This window comes from Stomoxys calcitrans, chromosome 1 (genome assembly GCF_963082655.1).
Source record: "Stomoxys calcitrans chromosome 1, idStoCalc2.1, whole genome shotgun sequence".
In the NCBI taxonomy this organism is placed as follows: Eukaryota; Metazoa; Arthropoda; class Insecta; order Diptera; family Muscidae; genus Stomoxys; species Stomoxys calcitrans.
The window spans coordinates 172,226,408-172,240,410 of NC_081552.1; the positions used below are offsets into that span (position 1 = coordinate 172,226,408).

The 14,003-nt window shown below is 37.8% G+C and overlaps 1 protein-coding gene across 2 annotated transcripts in view; it reads right to left on the bottom strand.

The window, feature by feature from the left end:
- Window positions 1–3,557, bottom strand: part of LOC106082519 (leucine-rich repeats and immunoglobulin-like domains protein 1) — an 82,182-nt gene extending 78,625 nt beyond the window's left edge. Inside the window, exons 1-2 of one of the 2 annotated variants that reach the window (XM_013245079.2) lie at window positions 3,421–3,557; window positions 1,559–2,193 (exon numbers count right to left, since the gene is read on the bottom strand). In XM_013245079.2, coding sequence (XP_013100533.2) covers window positions 1,559–1,860 — 302 coding nt within the window. In that variant the 5' untranslated portion in view covers window positions 1,861–2,193; window positions 3,421–3,557. Of the gene's footprint in view, window positions 1–1,558 lie in introns of both variants that reach the window. The other variant, XM_013245078.2, reaches the window with a different exon arrangement.
- Window positions 3,558–14,003: the final 10,446 nt, after the last annotated feature.

Consider the following 14,003-nt stretch of genomic DNA (forward strand, 5'->3'; position numbering starts at 1 on the left):
ATTGTGTGTCCCATGATATAAATATAAGGGAGAAAGTGGCACAAGGCACGCCACAGGAGGGCATTTTATCGCCACTCCTATGGGTGGCCACCATCAATAACCCACTGCAGATGAACCCGCATATGATGTTATAATTCTTCCAAGGGGTATGGATCAGAATTAGCTATGCAGAAGGGCCGAAAGGACTTGCAAATGACACACGGCTTGGCTAGACCTAGGGGTCTCAATGCTTACCCGGAGACGACTGAAATCTGCCTGTTCACCAGGAAGACGAAGGTGGACCAATTTGACGCACCATGTTTCCTCAATAGAACGATTTTGATAACTGACAAGGTGAAATACTTAAGTGTGATCTAGGACAGGAAACTGAATTAGAAGTGTCAGGATCGTACCGAGAAGGCTCACAGATGTTGGGCGCTATGTAGACGGGCCGTAGGCTCGAAATGGGGCCTGAATCCGCGGATAGTCCACTGGCTATACGGGAGCGTGATTAGACGGATACTTACTTACGCCTCAGTAGTTTGGTGGAATGCTATGGAGAAAAAGTGTAACATAAGTATAATGCAACAGGTTCAGTTAATATAGGCGGAGCGATGAGGACCACGCCCATTAGGGCACTGGAGACTATTTTAGATATCCGATCCATTGACATACAGATTAAGAAGAAATGGAAGATGTTTTTGATCGGATACCTAAGGCGACACTTGAGGTTGAATGTGAGGCACTGCCAGAACCTTAGTATTGCCATCAGGAAGATCATGTTACACGGATGGATCAAAACCAGAGGAAAGAGTGGGCCTAGTGGTCTACATTGAGAACCCATGAACTGAGGTCTGTTTTAGACTGTCTGACCATAATATGGTCCTGAAGGCGGAGAACAGGGCGATCCCTGAATGCGTGAGGACAACAATCAAACACAAAAGAAATTATACAATCTTATTGGAAAACTTTGTTCATTGTAATAAATAATACTTCATTCAACTCTTGTCTGAATAGAGAAAAAAAGCAACGTTTTCATATATAACACAGTTATAAAATCTGCTCCCCAATATTTTGAATGTCTTTTGTCCATATTCACAAAACTTAAAGTAGGATTAAAGTAGGCTAATTTGACAGATTTCCTTTATAAAACTGTCAAATAAACCTACTAACTAAATTTTCTATGAACATTCCATTAAGGAGCAGGGGATACTTCTCTCATATCAATGAGTGCAGTCCGATTAAAGTTTAAGCTCAATGACAAGGGGCCTCTTTTTTTGGTGCCGCTTAGCGACACCAATTGGTAGATACCGCACAAATGTTGACAGCATTAGTAAGGGGAGAACCACCTCTGAAAATTTTCTGATGTTCATGCTGGGATTTGAACCCAGGCGTTCGGCGTCATAGGCGGACATGCTAACCTCTGCCCACGGTGACCTCCATAAATAAAACTACTATGAAGCTGTTTTAAGTTTTGTAAATGCCGGTGTTTATGTTTCAATGTCAAAAAGTATAGGCCATAAAACTTAAATATTAGAAAACCTAACAAACACACAAAATAACTTTTGTTTACACTCACTTTAAATCATTCCATTGCATTCGAAGTTTTATCACATTGATTTTCATATCCATAAACGATCGCATCTCCAAGTCCTCCAGCTGAGAATGGGATATTTTTAGGCTCACATTAATATTCGGATCAAATTTATTAGACAGAGCATCAACGATGGTATGGAATGAGTCGACTTTTTCGCAAAGCAGTTCAACATGATTATGGGTATAGGTGGGCTCACAGGTGCAGGGTGAAATTTCCGGGCGAGCAGCACAATGGACCGAGGCCACATTGGTTATGCTCCAAACGGCATAAACAAATGATGCCATATTTGTTAAATGTCAAGGTTTTAAATTTTTGCAAAGATTTGGGATAATTATACTTCACTTGTTGAATACACTCGAAAAAAGGATCTGTTTAATTTAACAACACGGGGAAGTGCATTTTCACTCAATCATAGATATTTTCTTAATTTTGTTCTTTTTTTAATACTTTTATGAGCATTTATTTCTAGTTTGAAACTATTGGAATTTGCTTTCCTTGCGATAATTCTGGGGATTTTTTTCCTTCTTTGTGGGTTTGTTGTCACATTTCAAATAAATCCATGCACACAAATGCCAGGCGGTTTTCACATCGATTCGTAGTTAAGATGTGCCTTTTTCCTGTTGGTTTTTTTATTGTATTCAAATGAAATTAGTCAACTCAATTACATACGATTTTCTTTCGAAGGCACAGATGTTTGTTAGGTTTTCCCATAGGGAAAATCTTTGAAACATCACACAAAAAATAACACTAACAAAAATTTACACTACTATCACCAGAAAACTCTGAGGATGAGGATGGATGGATGGAGGAGGTGGTAGCGTAGGCAAAGACGGCGGCAACTGCAGTCAATAGCGGCTATGGTCATCAGCGGCAAGGCGACTACGACTTTAAGCAAACCGAGAGGGCTACGAATCGAAATGCCGCAGCAACCTCTTACTTGTTATCAATTCGACGACGACGGACGACTTTTAAGACATTCATCAAAATTATCACCAACTTTGCAGGCCAGACGGCATGAATTCTCACAAATTTCACCAATAAAATTCACTTGAGTTGAGATTTGTTTTTTGTTTTCTTTACTTTTTTGTTTTGTTTTTTGTGTTGTTAAAGTTTTGTTTTTTAATTTTGTTTTTCAAAATAATGGTGGTTTTATTCTATAGATTTGGGGTTTTTTTGAAGTGTTATACACAACATGAGATTTAGGATGTTCCAAAAAAACTGGAATCCCCGATTTTTAGAGACTTGGAAACCTAATACTTTCCAGGCTACGATTGATGCTCAATGCGATATTACAATGTCATTCAATTGGCTCTGGAACGAGGTATCCATACTTCGATATTCAAAACTCAATGGGAATGTCACACCGCCAACGACTACCATGTTCGCGTATATAACAAGCACCGCAAGCCAACAGTCGTCTTCAATCGTCTACCAGTCAGTCATTTGTTCTACGTGCTGCTACAACAAGTTGACATTTGACCCATCAATATATCAATTGAATTAATCTAATAGAAATTCCACCGAAAAGGAACAACGCCAACAATTGACATCTTGCCCGGAATACTGAATCTTGAAAATTGCTCACTCTCTCTGCTACACTTCATGAGATTTATTATTCTTTGTTGTTTTTGTGTCCGTCCATCGGTCGCAATCGATCGATTGATCGTTATGGAATTTTAAATTTTATTCACATAGGATGATTTTCCTTGAATTTGAATTGTTTTGATTTTTTCCTATGTCACTTGCTCTCTTCTTCTTTCCCGTTTTGTTTGTAAAGATAACTTCTTTGGATTTTATTTTCTGCTTTTAATTAAACAATTTTTTATTGTATTTTTTGTTTTTACTTCAATATTTTGTGATTCGCTTGAAACGTTGTTTTTTTCTTATTTTTTTGCTAAGGAAACTTTTTCTTGTGCCGCTGTTTTTAATCAATACTAAGACGACGTCTGTATTCCAACACGTTCCGTTTACGACTGGGAAATCACTTGGCTGGCTGTTTTATGATGTTTTAGTTGGGAGGAGAATCGAGAATCGATCGTAGTGGTTTCATTTTCTGCGGCTGCTGCCGCAGTATTTTCATTCCATTGTTGTTGTGATGTGTAGTAGTTAAAGATGCTGAGCTGGTACTTGCTACTGCCAACTCTTGGGATGATGATACACTGGCGCTCATTGCTGATATTGATCTCTGTAGAAAATGTAGTGGTGTTGGTGGTATCCGTCAATAGTAAGTCTATCATTTGGGTTCAACTCTATAGCAAATGACATCAAAGCGTCGATATAACCATATATGCGCTTCCTTACCGGTACTTTAAGAAAATACTGAAATCTGATCGAATAGATAATTGAAATATATTTTAGTAATTTGTATTAATTTTGTACACTACACCATAGGATAGGGGCACACTAACATCGTCATTCCGTTTGAAACACATCAAAATATTGGTCTAAGACCCCATAAAGTATACATATTCTTGATCGCCATGACATTTTAAGTCTATCTAGCCATGTCCGGCTGTTTGTCTCTCTATCTATTAGTTAGGTCGGTAGGGATTTCAAATGGGCCATATCGGTCCATGTTTTGATACAGCTGCCATATAAACCGATCTTGGATCTTAACTTCACGAGTCTGTAGACGACGCAATTCCTAACAGATTTGGCTGACATTTCATAACGATTCATAACGTCAATTGTTTTCATAACGATTCATAACTTGACATAGCTGCCATATAAACCGATCTCGGATCTTGACTTCTTGAGTCGCTAGAGAGTGCAATTATTATCTGATTTGGCTAAAATTTGGCATGAAGTCTTTTGTTTTGACTTCCAACTACTAGGACACGTATTCTTGAAATCGGTGCATAACCTGATATAGCTTCCATACAAAATGATTTCCCGATCATACTTCTTGAGACTATAGAGGGCGCAATTCTTATCCGATTTGGCTGAAATTTTGTACAACTACTTCTCCTGTGGCCCTCAACATGCGTGCCAAATATGGTCTGAATAGTCTATAATCTGATATAGCTCCCATATAAACCGACCTCCCGATATTATATCTTGAGAAACTACAAGGCGAAATTCATATCCAATTTGGCTGACATATGAACACAATGACTTCTACTATGGTTTCCAACATCCACTCTAAGTATGGTCCGAATCGGTCCATGATACAGCTCCAAAAGCATGGCAATTTTTATCCATTATCTTTTAGTTTTCCTATACTGGGCAAAGAACTTGACAAATGCGCTTCATGGTGGAAGTAATATAAGATCCGGCCCGGCCGAACTAAGCACGCTTCAACTTGTTTTTTATACCCTAACTATAGAATGTGGGACATATTCACTTTGTCACATCTTTTTGACCCTAAAAAACTCGACTCCAAACTGAAACTTTTGTAGACAACATGGGAGTGAGAGCAGAGACAACGTGGGATATGTTGAGGCTTTTGATGAACACGCATTGATGAAACAGCATACTTATGTGATGGGAAAGTCGGTGGAGACAACCCTGCACGAGGTTTAAACAGCTCACGCACGTTTCGTGTTTTATTTCACTCTCAAACATCTTCAGTTTGGTCTATAATTTAACCATGAATGGTCTTACAAACGAACAACGCTTGCAAATTTATGAATTTGATTAACAAAATGCGTGCTCTGCAAAGAGAGTTGGCTCAATGCGTACGTAAATAAGCAGAATTGTCGATTTTGGAGTGTAGATCAGCCAGAAGCATTGCATGAGCTGCCAATGCATTCAGAAAAAATCACAGTTTGGTGCGGTGGCATCATAGGACCGTAATTCTTCAAAGATGAAGCGAATCGTAACGTAACTGTGAATGGGTAGAGCCACCCTCAGATGATATCCAACTTTTTTTGCCCAAAATGCAAGAACTTGACTTGCATGACATGTGGTTTCAACAAGACGGTGCCACATGTCACACAGCACGCGTAGCAATGGACTTATTGAGAGGTGAGTTCGATGAACATTTAATTTCACGTTCGGAACCGGTCAATTAGGCACCTAGATCGTGTGATTTAACGCCAAGCCCACTTCAATTGACGCTTTGGAAAAAAACATTGAAGCATTTATTTGTGAGATACCGGCCGAAATGTTGGCCAGAGTATGCCAAAATTGGACTAAGCGAATGGACCATTTGAGGCGTAGTCACGGTCAACATTTGCATAAAATAAGCTTCAAACATAAATTATAGGGACCGTACTATCGATTCAAATGAAGGTTCCATGCATGCATCTTTACGAACAGTAAAATGGCCTCACGGATATAACAACCAGGACGAGAGGGTCACAAACAGTCTTGGAGTGTAAGAAGGAGATTAATACGGATATCACGATCCGCATCGTTTATGTGCCGGGCCAAAGCGGAGTAAGGGGGAATAAGAGAGCAGAGAAGGCCAGAGGACTATTGTCAATAAACTTGGTCAAAGCCTTGGCCGAAGGCTTTCAGTCAACGCAGTCCAAGTTAAGGGCGTGGGCGACAAATGCAAATGTTACACTGTGGAACAGCAAAACGGTCGGTGGGATGATGATCCCGGAGATACGGATGGTGAGAAAACGAGCTTATTAAAGAAAGGAAGTAAGAAGGAGATCAGTATAGCTTTCGGTATCATAACGGGGGACTACAAGCTCACTTGTGCAAAATAGATGCGGCAGACATGTAGGGTAGAAGATGAGATTTTGGACCATTTCCTTTGCCATTGCTCGGCTTTCGCGGCTAACACACCTCTACATTTATTTGAGGACACAAAACCAAACATAAAACGACTTAGGGGTGTGGTATGAAAAATAATTAGGGAATATGTTAGCAGCACAGAACTTCCAACTTAGATTTTCTTTTTCGAGGTTACCTTATTAGTATTAAGAGCGTGATGATGATATTGAATATGAGTTTGACTGTGGATTTATGGTTAGGCTAGAATGAAGAATTAGGTGTAGACTAAAATTCGCCCCATTCCACTATAGACATACACATATGCCAGTAATAGGCAGGAATACAGTTCTACTTACTAAATGCTTAATCGTTCTCTATTCAATGCCTCTTATATTGAACAAGTATGGTATCGTATTCACATCTAAGTGCCGAATAAAGTTAGCCACGAAAGCCTGGCATTGACAAAGAAAATGCTTAAAGTCTCTTCATTTATGTGTCCCGTAATTATACCGTAAACCATTCTAACCTACCTCCACTCAGTAATTGCCTCGTCTTCTCACGATCCGGATCCGCCATAGGATTTTTCTCGTCCTTCCAACCGTTTCACTGTTTTACCTGACCCCACTGTATAATCTGACCCTTATGGCCTAAAAAGAATTTGGAGCGTTGCGTTGAAAAATGCAACTCTGCAAACAAATGTTAATAAACAACTCGCAAAAGTTAAACAATTTTTAACTTTGACGACCAAAAATACTACTTTAACACCGTCAACACTGAATGACGCTCAGATTCAAGCGTCAAAATTGAAAATTGTTTTACTTTTCCGTGTTGCTTTTGTAGAATTTGTGGAAGCTCAACGCAATCATTTTGTTTTGGCCTTTAAGGCATTGCAAAAATGTAACACTGCGCACAAATCCCACAAAAGCAAAGCGGAAAAGTTAAAATATTTTACACTTTGACGCTTGAATGTGGGCGTTATTCAGTGCTGCCACATGTAGATTGTGCAATTAGTCGTAAAAGTTAAAAATTGGTTAACTTTTGTGCGTTGATTTATTGACATTTGTTTGCAGAGTTGCATTTTTCAACAAGACGCTCCTCAACGCACTCATTCTCCTTAAAGGCCAAAACAGAGTTGAGCTTTATTTTTGAGCTTTGCGTTGAAAAATGCTCTGCTAAAAAGCAATGCGCAAATGTTAAACAATTATTAACGTTAAGGCCTAAAAACACTACTTTACATATGGCTACAACACATAATGGCACTCGATTTCAGTCGTCAAAGTTGAAAATTCTTTAAATTTTGCACGTTGCTTTTGTGAGTTTTTTTACAGAGTAGGTAGCATTTTTCATCACAACGCATAAACACAAATCTCTACGCGCTCATTCTGTTTTGACATTTACAGCTAAGTCTTCTGGATATTTGCTGCCCCTTACTTTGCTATGCACCAGCAATTAAACGGTGCGGATCGTGCTATCCTTAGAGAAGAAATTGGAAAAGGACCGCATAAGAATTAAAGTTTATCCGTGGTACTTTAGTACTCTTTACTATATCAAATGTTCAAACAACATCAATATTCTACGTAAAATCAAATTAGTCCATATATTAAAGAGCTCAGCTGGTCACTCATTGGGTCCTGCTGCCTTATTATAATTAATTAGTTGGTTAGTTAAATCCTAAAAGGGCAACTGGATTGGTTTGCGCACACAGTTTATGGAATCTCTTGCAAACTCTGGTTGGAACAAGATACTCTCATTGTAAGTCCGTATTACCGATCCACTCTTGCACATGCATACACATTAATACAAATGCATATATGCACATAGTTACTTACGTTAATTTAATTTTTCTGAGATGAATGGATTGTTTTGAACTTCAAGATTATTGTTTTGATAACCAATGCTGTGGGTAAGCCTGCCATACGCGTACATATATGAATACATGATGTATGTGTCACAAACTCATTTGAGAGTTGAAAGGAGAATTTCCCAAAGATCATCGCATATCATTATCAGAAATACAACAGTGAGGCAGAGAGAGAGAGAGAGAGCCTAATGTAGGGAGAGAACTGTCATACAGCAAGAACTCTTATCCTTATCAGTAATGCATGGCGTATTTGTAGAATGCGAATAAGAAAGCCGACATTTGTTTGGAAAAAGTCGGCTTTCCTAAGCGATAACACCTTCTTCTTAGTGACTGACCGATTGTGTGAATGGGCGGTGCGGTTTTCAATAAATTATTATTATTATTATGAAATAGAAAAGATTAATGCAAAATAAATAACAAATTTGCAAATATACATACTCGTTTATTATTTTGAAAAACAAAATAATTCCTTCACAGCTTATGAAATCAAATAAAAGAACGCTTTTAGGGCTATATGTTTGTTTCGCTTGAAAGTCTATGGCCAAATTATTTAAGGTAAGATAGTGATACATAATTGAAGTTAAATGTATTTAACAATGGCCCAACTCACGGCATTCGATTTCTAGGCTTTTCAATCGAATTGTACATTATTCTAATCCAGAGAGTCGATATCGAGTATCGTTTATTCAAGATTGCACTTTTGTCTTCGTGAAACATTAGCTTTGATAGTTTACGCCTTTATGGGTGATACTATATTCGTTTTTCGCAACACTTTTCCGTAATTACTTTTTTTAGATAATAGATTTTGAAGCAAAGAAACTTGCTGATTTCATTCAGTAGGACACTCCCTCATTACTTATGAAAATTTTTTCTTAGCAGTATCAAGTTTTCATTGAGATTTTTGTAGTGTTTTAAAAATGTAATCAGGGAAAATAAGTGTTTTCAACTGTAAAAAACGCCAGCCTTAATTTTTAGTTATTAACATAGTTATAACATAGCATTTACGAGGGTTGCCTTTTATATTTCGGGTTTGGACAACCCTTGTGTTGCAATCTGCCAACTGGCAACTCTATCGTTAAGCTTGGCATTTTTGAGGTTATACGTACTCAGATAACACGTACTGTATGGGTGTTCCACAATGAGCCAAATCCAACAAAAGTAGCTCGCGCACGAAACAATTCCAAGCATATGACCTCCAGTTTTTTCGGAAAAACTGGACATGTCGCAATCGTACCACTAGAACAACGCAGAACAGTCAATTCTGAGTAGGACACAACCATTTGTTTGGCAGTTGCCTTCCAAGAAAACAGGATCACTCTTCACCTCGACAATGGGAGCCCTCACGCTCAGCTCAAACAGATACGTTTTTGAACACTAAAAGCATCGATTTGATGAGTCATCCGCCGAAAATTCCTGACTTGGCACCGAACGATTTCTTTTTAGTCCCGAACGTTAGAAATAAAATGAGAGGTCAACATTTTTCGACACCTGAAGAAACGGTTGATGAGTTCAGAATACATGTTTTGGAGATACCTCAATCAGAGTGGCAAAAGTGCTTCGACAATTGGTTCAAGCGCATGCAAGTGTATGCATCTTAATGGGGAATATTTTGAAAAAAAAAAAAAAAAAATAAATTGATTTTCGATGATTAATATCTTCTCTAATCCCGAAATATAAAAGGCAACCCTCGTATTAAATAACAACCAATTCTAGCCGACTGAATAAACAAGCATACTAGGAAAACATTATAAGAAATTGACCAGAGGCTAAGGCGACTAGGAGACTGCAATAATGTAGTTTCCAACCGTCCAGGGGTTCTTCTTATACGTCACAGTATTGCTGCCACTATTTCACCACTTCCAACTTGAAATATGTGGCATTTTCTTTTAAAGGCTTCCACTGGCCATCAGATTAAATAGGTACGCCAAAAATTTTTTTCGTGAAATCTACTTAGACATATGACAACAAAGTTTTTCCTTCATCTAAAATCACTTGCTATTTGAACCTCTCTCATCCATCTCAAAATGCAATTTACTCTCATTTTTGTCACCAATTCAATTGTATGGTCATCTCGTCCTCCGTTCGAAGATAAGTGGAATACAGGAAGAATTTATGAATTATTCTCAGTGGAATGAATCCCTCTTTGGATGGTTTACGAGCTTGGTTTCAGAAATTTAACAAGCGCACAAGACCAAAACCTTCTGTTCGACCTTGCTTTAGCTTTCTTAAGAAAAAGATCCATCAAGCCGCTGAATTTTGTAATCGTTTGATTTCATACAGAAAATAATAAAAATGGGCTTCAATCACAAAATTAATTGATCCAAATAAGTTTTTAATTGAAACTGCTTCAGTCACGGAAATGATAATACCAATCAAAGTTTCTGAAAAAGGTGACTGAAAACATTTTCAATTAAAAAAAATGCATATTCAATTAATAAAATGATTGAAAATTTGTTAAATTTCCAATTAATTTTTTAATTGATCCAAATAAAGAAATATTTAAAATTTCAAATAAATTTTTAATTGATCTTTTTAAAAACATGGTTGAAATATGATTTCAAAATATCCAATTAATTTTCAATTGTATCAATTAAAAATTTAATTGAAAATAAATAATAATTCGGCCGGGCCGAATCTTATATATCCTCCACCATGGATCGCATTTGTCGAGTTCTTTTCCCAGTGTCTCTTTTTAGGCAATCAAAGTAAAGGAAAGAAAAGGATAAAAGAAAGTTATTGCTATGCTATTGGAGCTATATCAAATTATGGTCAGATTCGGACGATAATGGAATAAATGTTGGAGACCATAGTAGAAGTCATTGTGTAAAATTTCAGCCAAATCGAATATAGGTAAAATAGGAGATCGTTTTATAGGGGAGCTGTATTAGGCTATAGACCGATTTAGACCATGTTTGACACGTGTGTTATGTTATACAAATTTCACCCAAATAAGATAATAATTGCGCCCTATAGAGGCTCAAGAATTCAAGATCCCAGCTATATGTGGCAGCTTTATCAGGTTATGAACCGATTTGAACCATACTTTGCACAGTTGTTGGAAGTCGTAACAAAACACTTCATGCAAAATTTCAGCGAGGTCGGAAAATAATTGCGTCCTCTAGTGGCTCAAGAAATCAAGATTTAAGATCGGTTTATATGGCAGCTATATCAGGTTATAGACCGATTTAAACCATTCGTGGCACAGTTTTTGGAAATCATAATAAAACACATCATGCGAAATTTCAGCCAAATCGCATAAGAATTGCGTCCTCTAGAGGCTCAAGAAGTCAAGACCCCAAATTAGTTTGTATGACAGCTATATCAGGTTACGGACCGATTTAAACCACACTTGGCACAGTTGTTGAAAATCATGACGAAACACGTAATTCAAAATTTCAGCCAAATAGTGGCTCAAGAAGTCAAGATCCAAGGTCGGTTTATATGACAGTTATACCAAAACATGGACCGATATGGCCCATTTATAATCCCAACCAACCTACACCTATAAGAAGTATTTGTGCAAAATTTCAAGCGGCTAGCTTTATTCCTTCGAATGTTAGAGTGCTTTCGACAGACAAACGGACGGACATGGCTAGATCGACGTAAATGTCATGACGATCAAGCATATATATACTTTAAGGGGTCTGAGACGAATATTTCGATGAGTTACAAACAGAATGACGAAATTAGTATACCCCCATCCTATGGTGGAGGGTATAAAAAGCGTGCTGGTTAGGGCGCCCGTCGATTTCAACGCAACATGGTTCACATATGTTAAACTCCAAGAACACGAATTTGAGGTTTTTGTTTGGGTCCATGATCACATCTTAGAAACGGAAAAAATGGTTTCCCAAATTATAAAAGAAAGAGTAGCGAGGCAGAAACTTTATGAAGTACATGCATTGGGGAAGTAAACACAAAGAAAAAAATTTATCGAGAATATGTTATAATTAGATCAATGTTAAAGAAGCCGTTATGCCATTAAAATACATATTTGATATAATAGGATTAGAAAAAAACGTTATCGACTGCCATTATTAGCCTCCACCATTAAAATTCTTCACAGGTTTAAGCTTCGCAAGCCCAAGAAGTTGGTTGGCTTAGGGCAATTCTTCTTCTCAAAAAAAAACCTACTGAAAAGGTGAAGTCGTTGGAGGGGATGTTGAATTTTGCTATCTTCTTCAATTTTTCTAAATTTTGGTATATATACAGCAGTTTCCTCCAAATTATATAGTTGAACCACCCGGATGGGTTTTGGACCACAACGTACATACAAATCTTTGGGCCCGCGAAGGTTAAATCACCTACATATACCTTCTTTATGGTCTTCTATGTATTTTATATTAATAAAGCGTGATTTTTTAAGAGCTATAGGAAAGTTTTTCAAAAAAAACATGAAATTTAGAAAAATTTATGAAATCTTTTTTTGAATCGATAATACGTCCATATTATTTAATGTTTGAAAATTATTAAATTATAAATTAGAATCATGCAAATGTTGACCGTGACTACGCCTCAAATGGCCCATCCGCTTAGTCAAATTTGGCATATTCTTGCCAACATTTCGGCCGGTATTCACGAATAACTCCTTCAATGTTGTCTTCCAATGCGTTAATTGAAACGGGCTTGCCTTTATAGACGTGAGCTTAACATAGGCCCACAAAAAATAGTCAAAAGACGTTAAATCGCACGATCTATGCGGCCAATTGACCGGTCCCGAACGTGAAAAAAAATCTTCACCGAACTCGTCTCTAAATAAGTCCATTGTTACGCGTGCTATGTGGCATGTTGCACCGTCTTGTGTAAACCACATGTCATGCAAGTCAAGCTCTTGCATTTTGGGCAAAAAAAGTTGGATATCATTTCACGGTAGAGCATACCATTCACAGTTACGTTACGATTCGCATCATATTTGAAGAAGTACGGTTTAATGATGCCACCAGTCCATAAACCGTACCAAACTGTGACTTTTTCTGGATGCATTGGTAGCTTTTGGAATGCTTTTGGTTGATCTCTATTCTCAAATCGACAATTCTGCTTATTTTCGTACCTATTGAGCCAAAAATTAGCTTCGTCGTAAAATAAAAGAAATACGCGATGAACTTTCTTAACAGAGTACGCATTTTGATAATAAAATCCAATAATTTACCAAAGTTTTTCGTTTGTAAAACGATTCATGGCTAAATTATAGACCAAATTGAAGATGTTTGGCAGTTAAACAAAACACGAAACGTGCGTGAGCTGTTTAAACCAGAACAAAGTTTCTGGACTGAACCATATCAACTACCAATTATTCTATGCCAACACTGGTATTCGGCCGAGGACCTGCGTTATCTGTCATAAAATTTTGAATTATATATTTTCCCCAGAGTTGTCAACGTCGGATGCAGCAGTGGTGAGACGGTGGAGCATACCTGGCATCACTTTATCTGCCTCTCGACTCTACGACACCGCCACCCACGTCGGAGACAGGAAACGGGGTACTAATAGGGTGCGATGCGAACTCTCACCACATTTCGTGGGCTAGTACCAACACTAATAAGAGGGTCCAAGCCCTGGCAGAGTTCTTGATTACTAACGACCTTAGAACACTTAATATTGACACTTAATATAACACAGCTACCTTTGTTAATAGGATTAGGGAGGAGGCATTAGATGTGACAATATGTTTGGAAAATCTAATCGATGAGGTTCAGGATTGGAGGGTTTCCATGGAACACTCTTTCTCTGACCATCGATACATTTGGTTTAGAATAGCACGGCCAGGACCGAATCCGATAAGTTTCCGGAATAAGTTGAAAATCAACTGGACAAAATTCGGAAGGCTACTCAGAAGAAGTCTTGGGCAAGATAATGCCCAAGCATAGAAGACATTGACGAAAATGCCAACAGGATTACGAA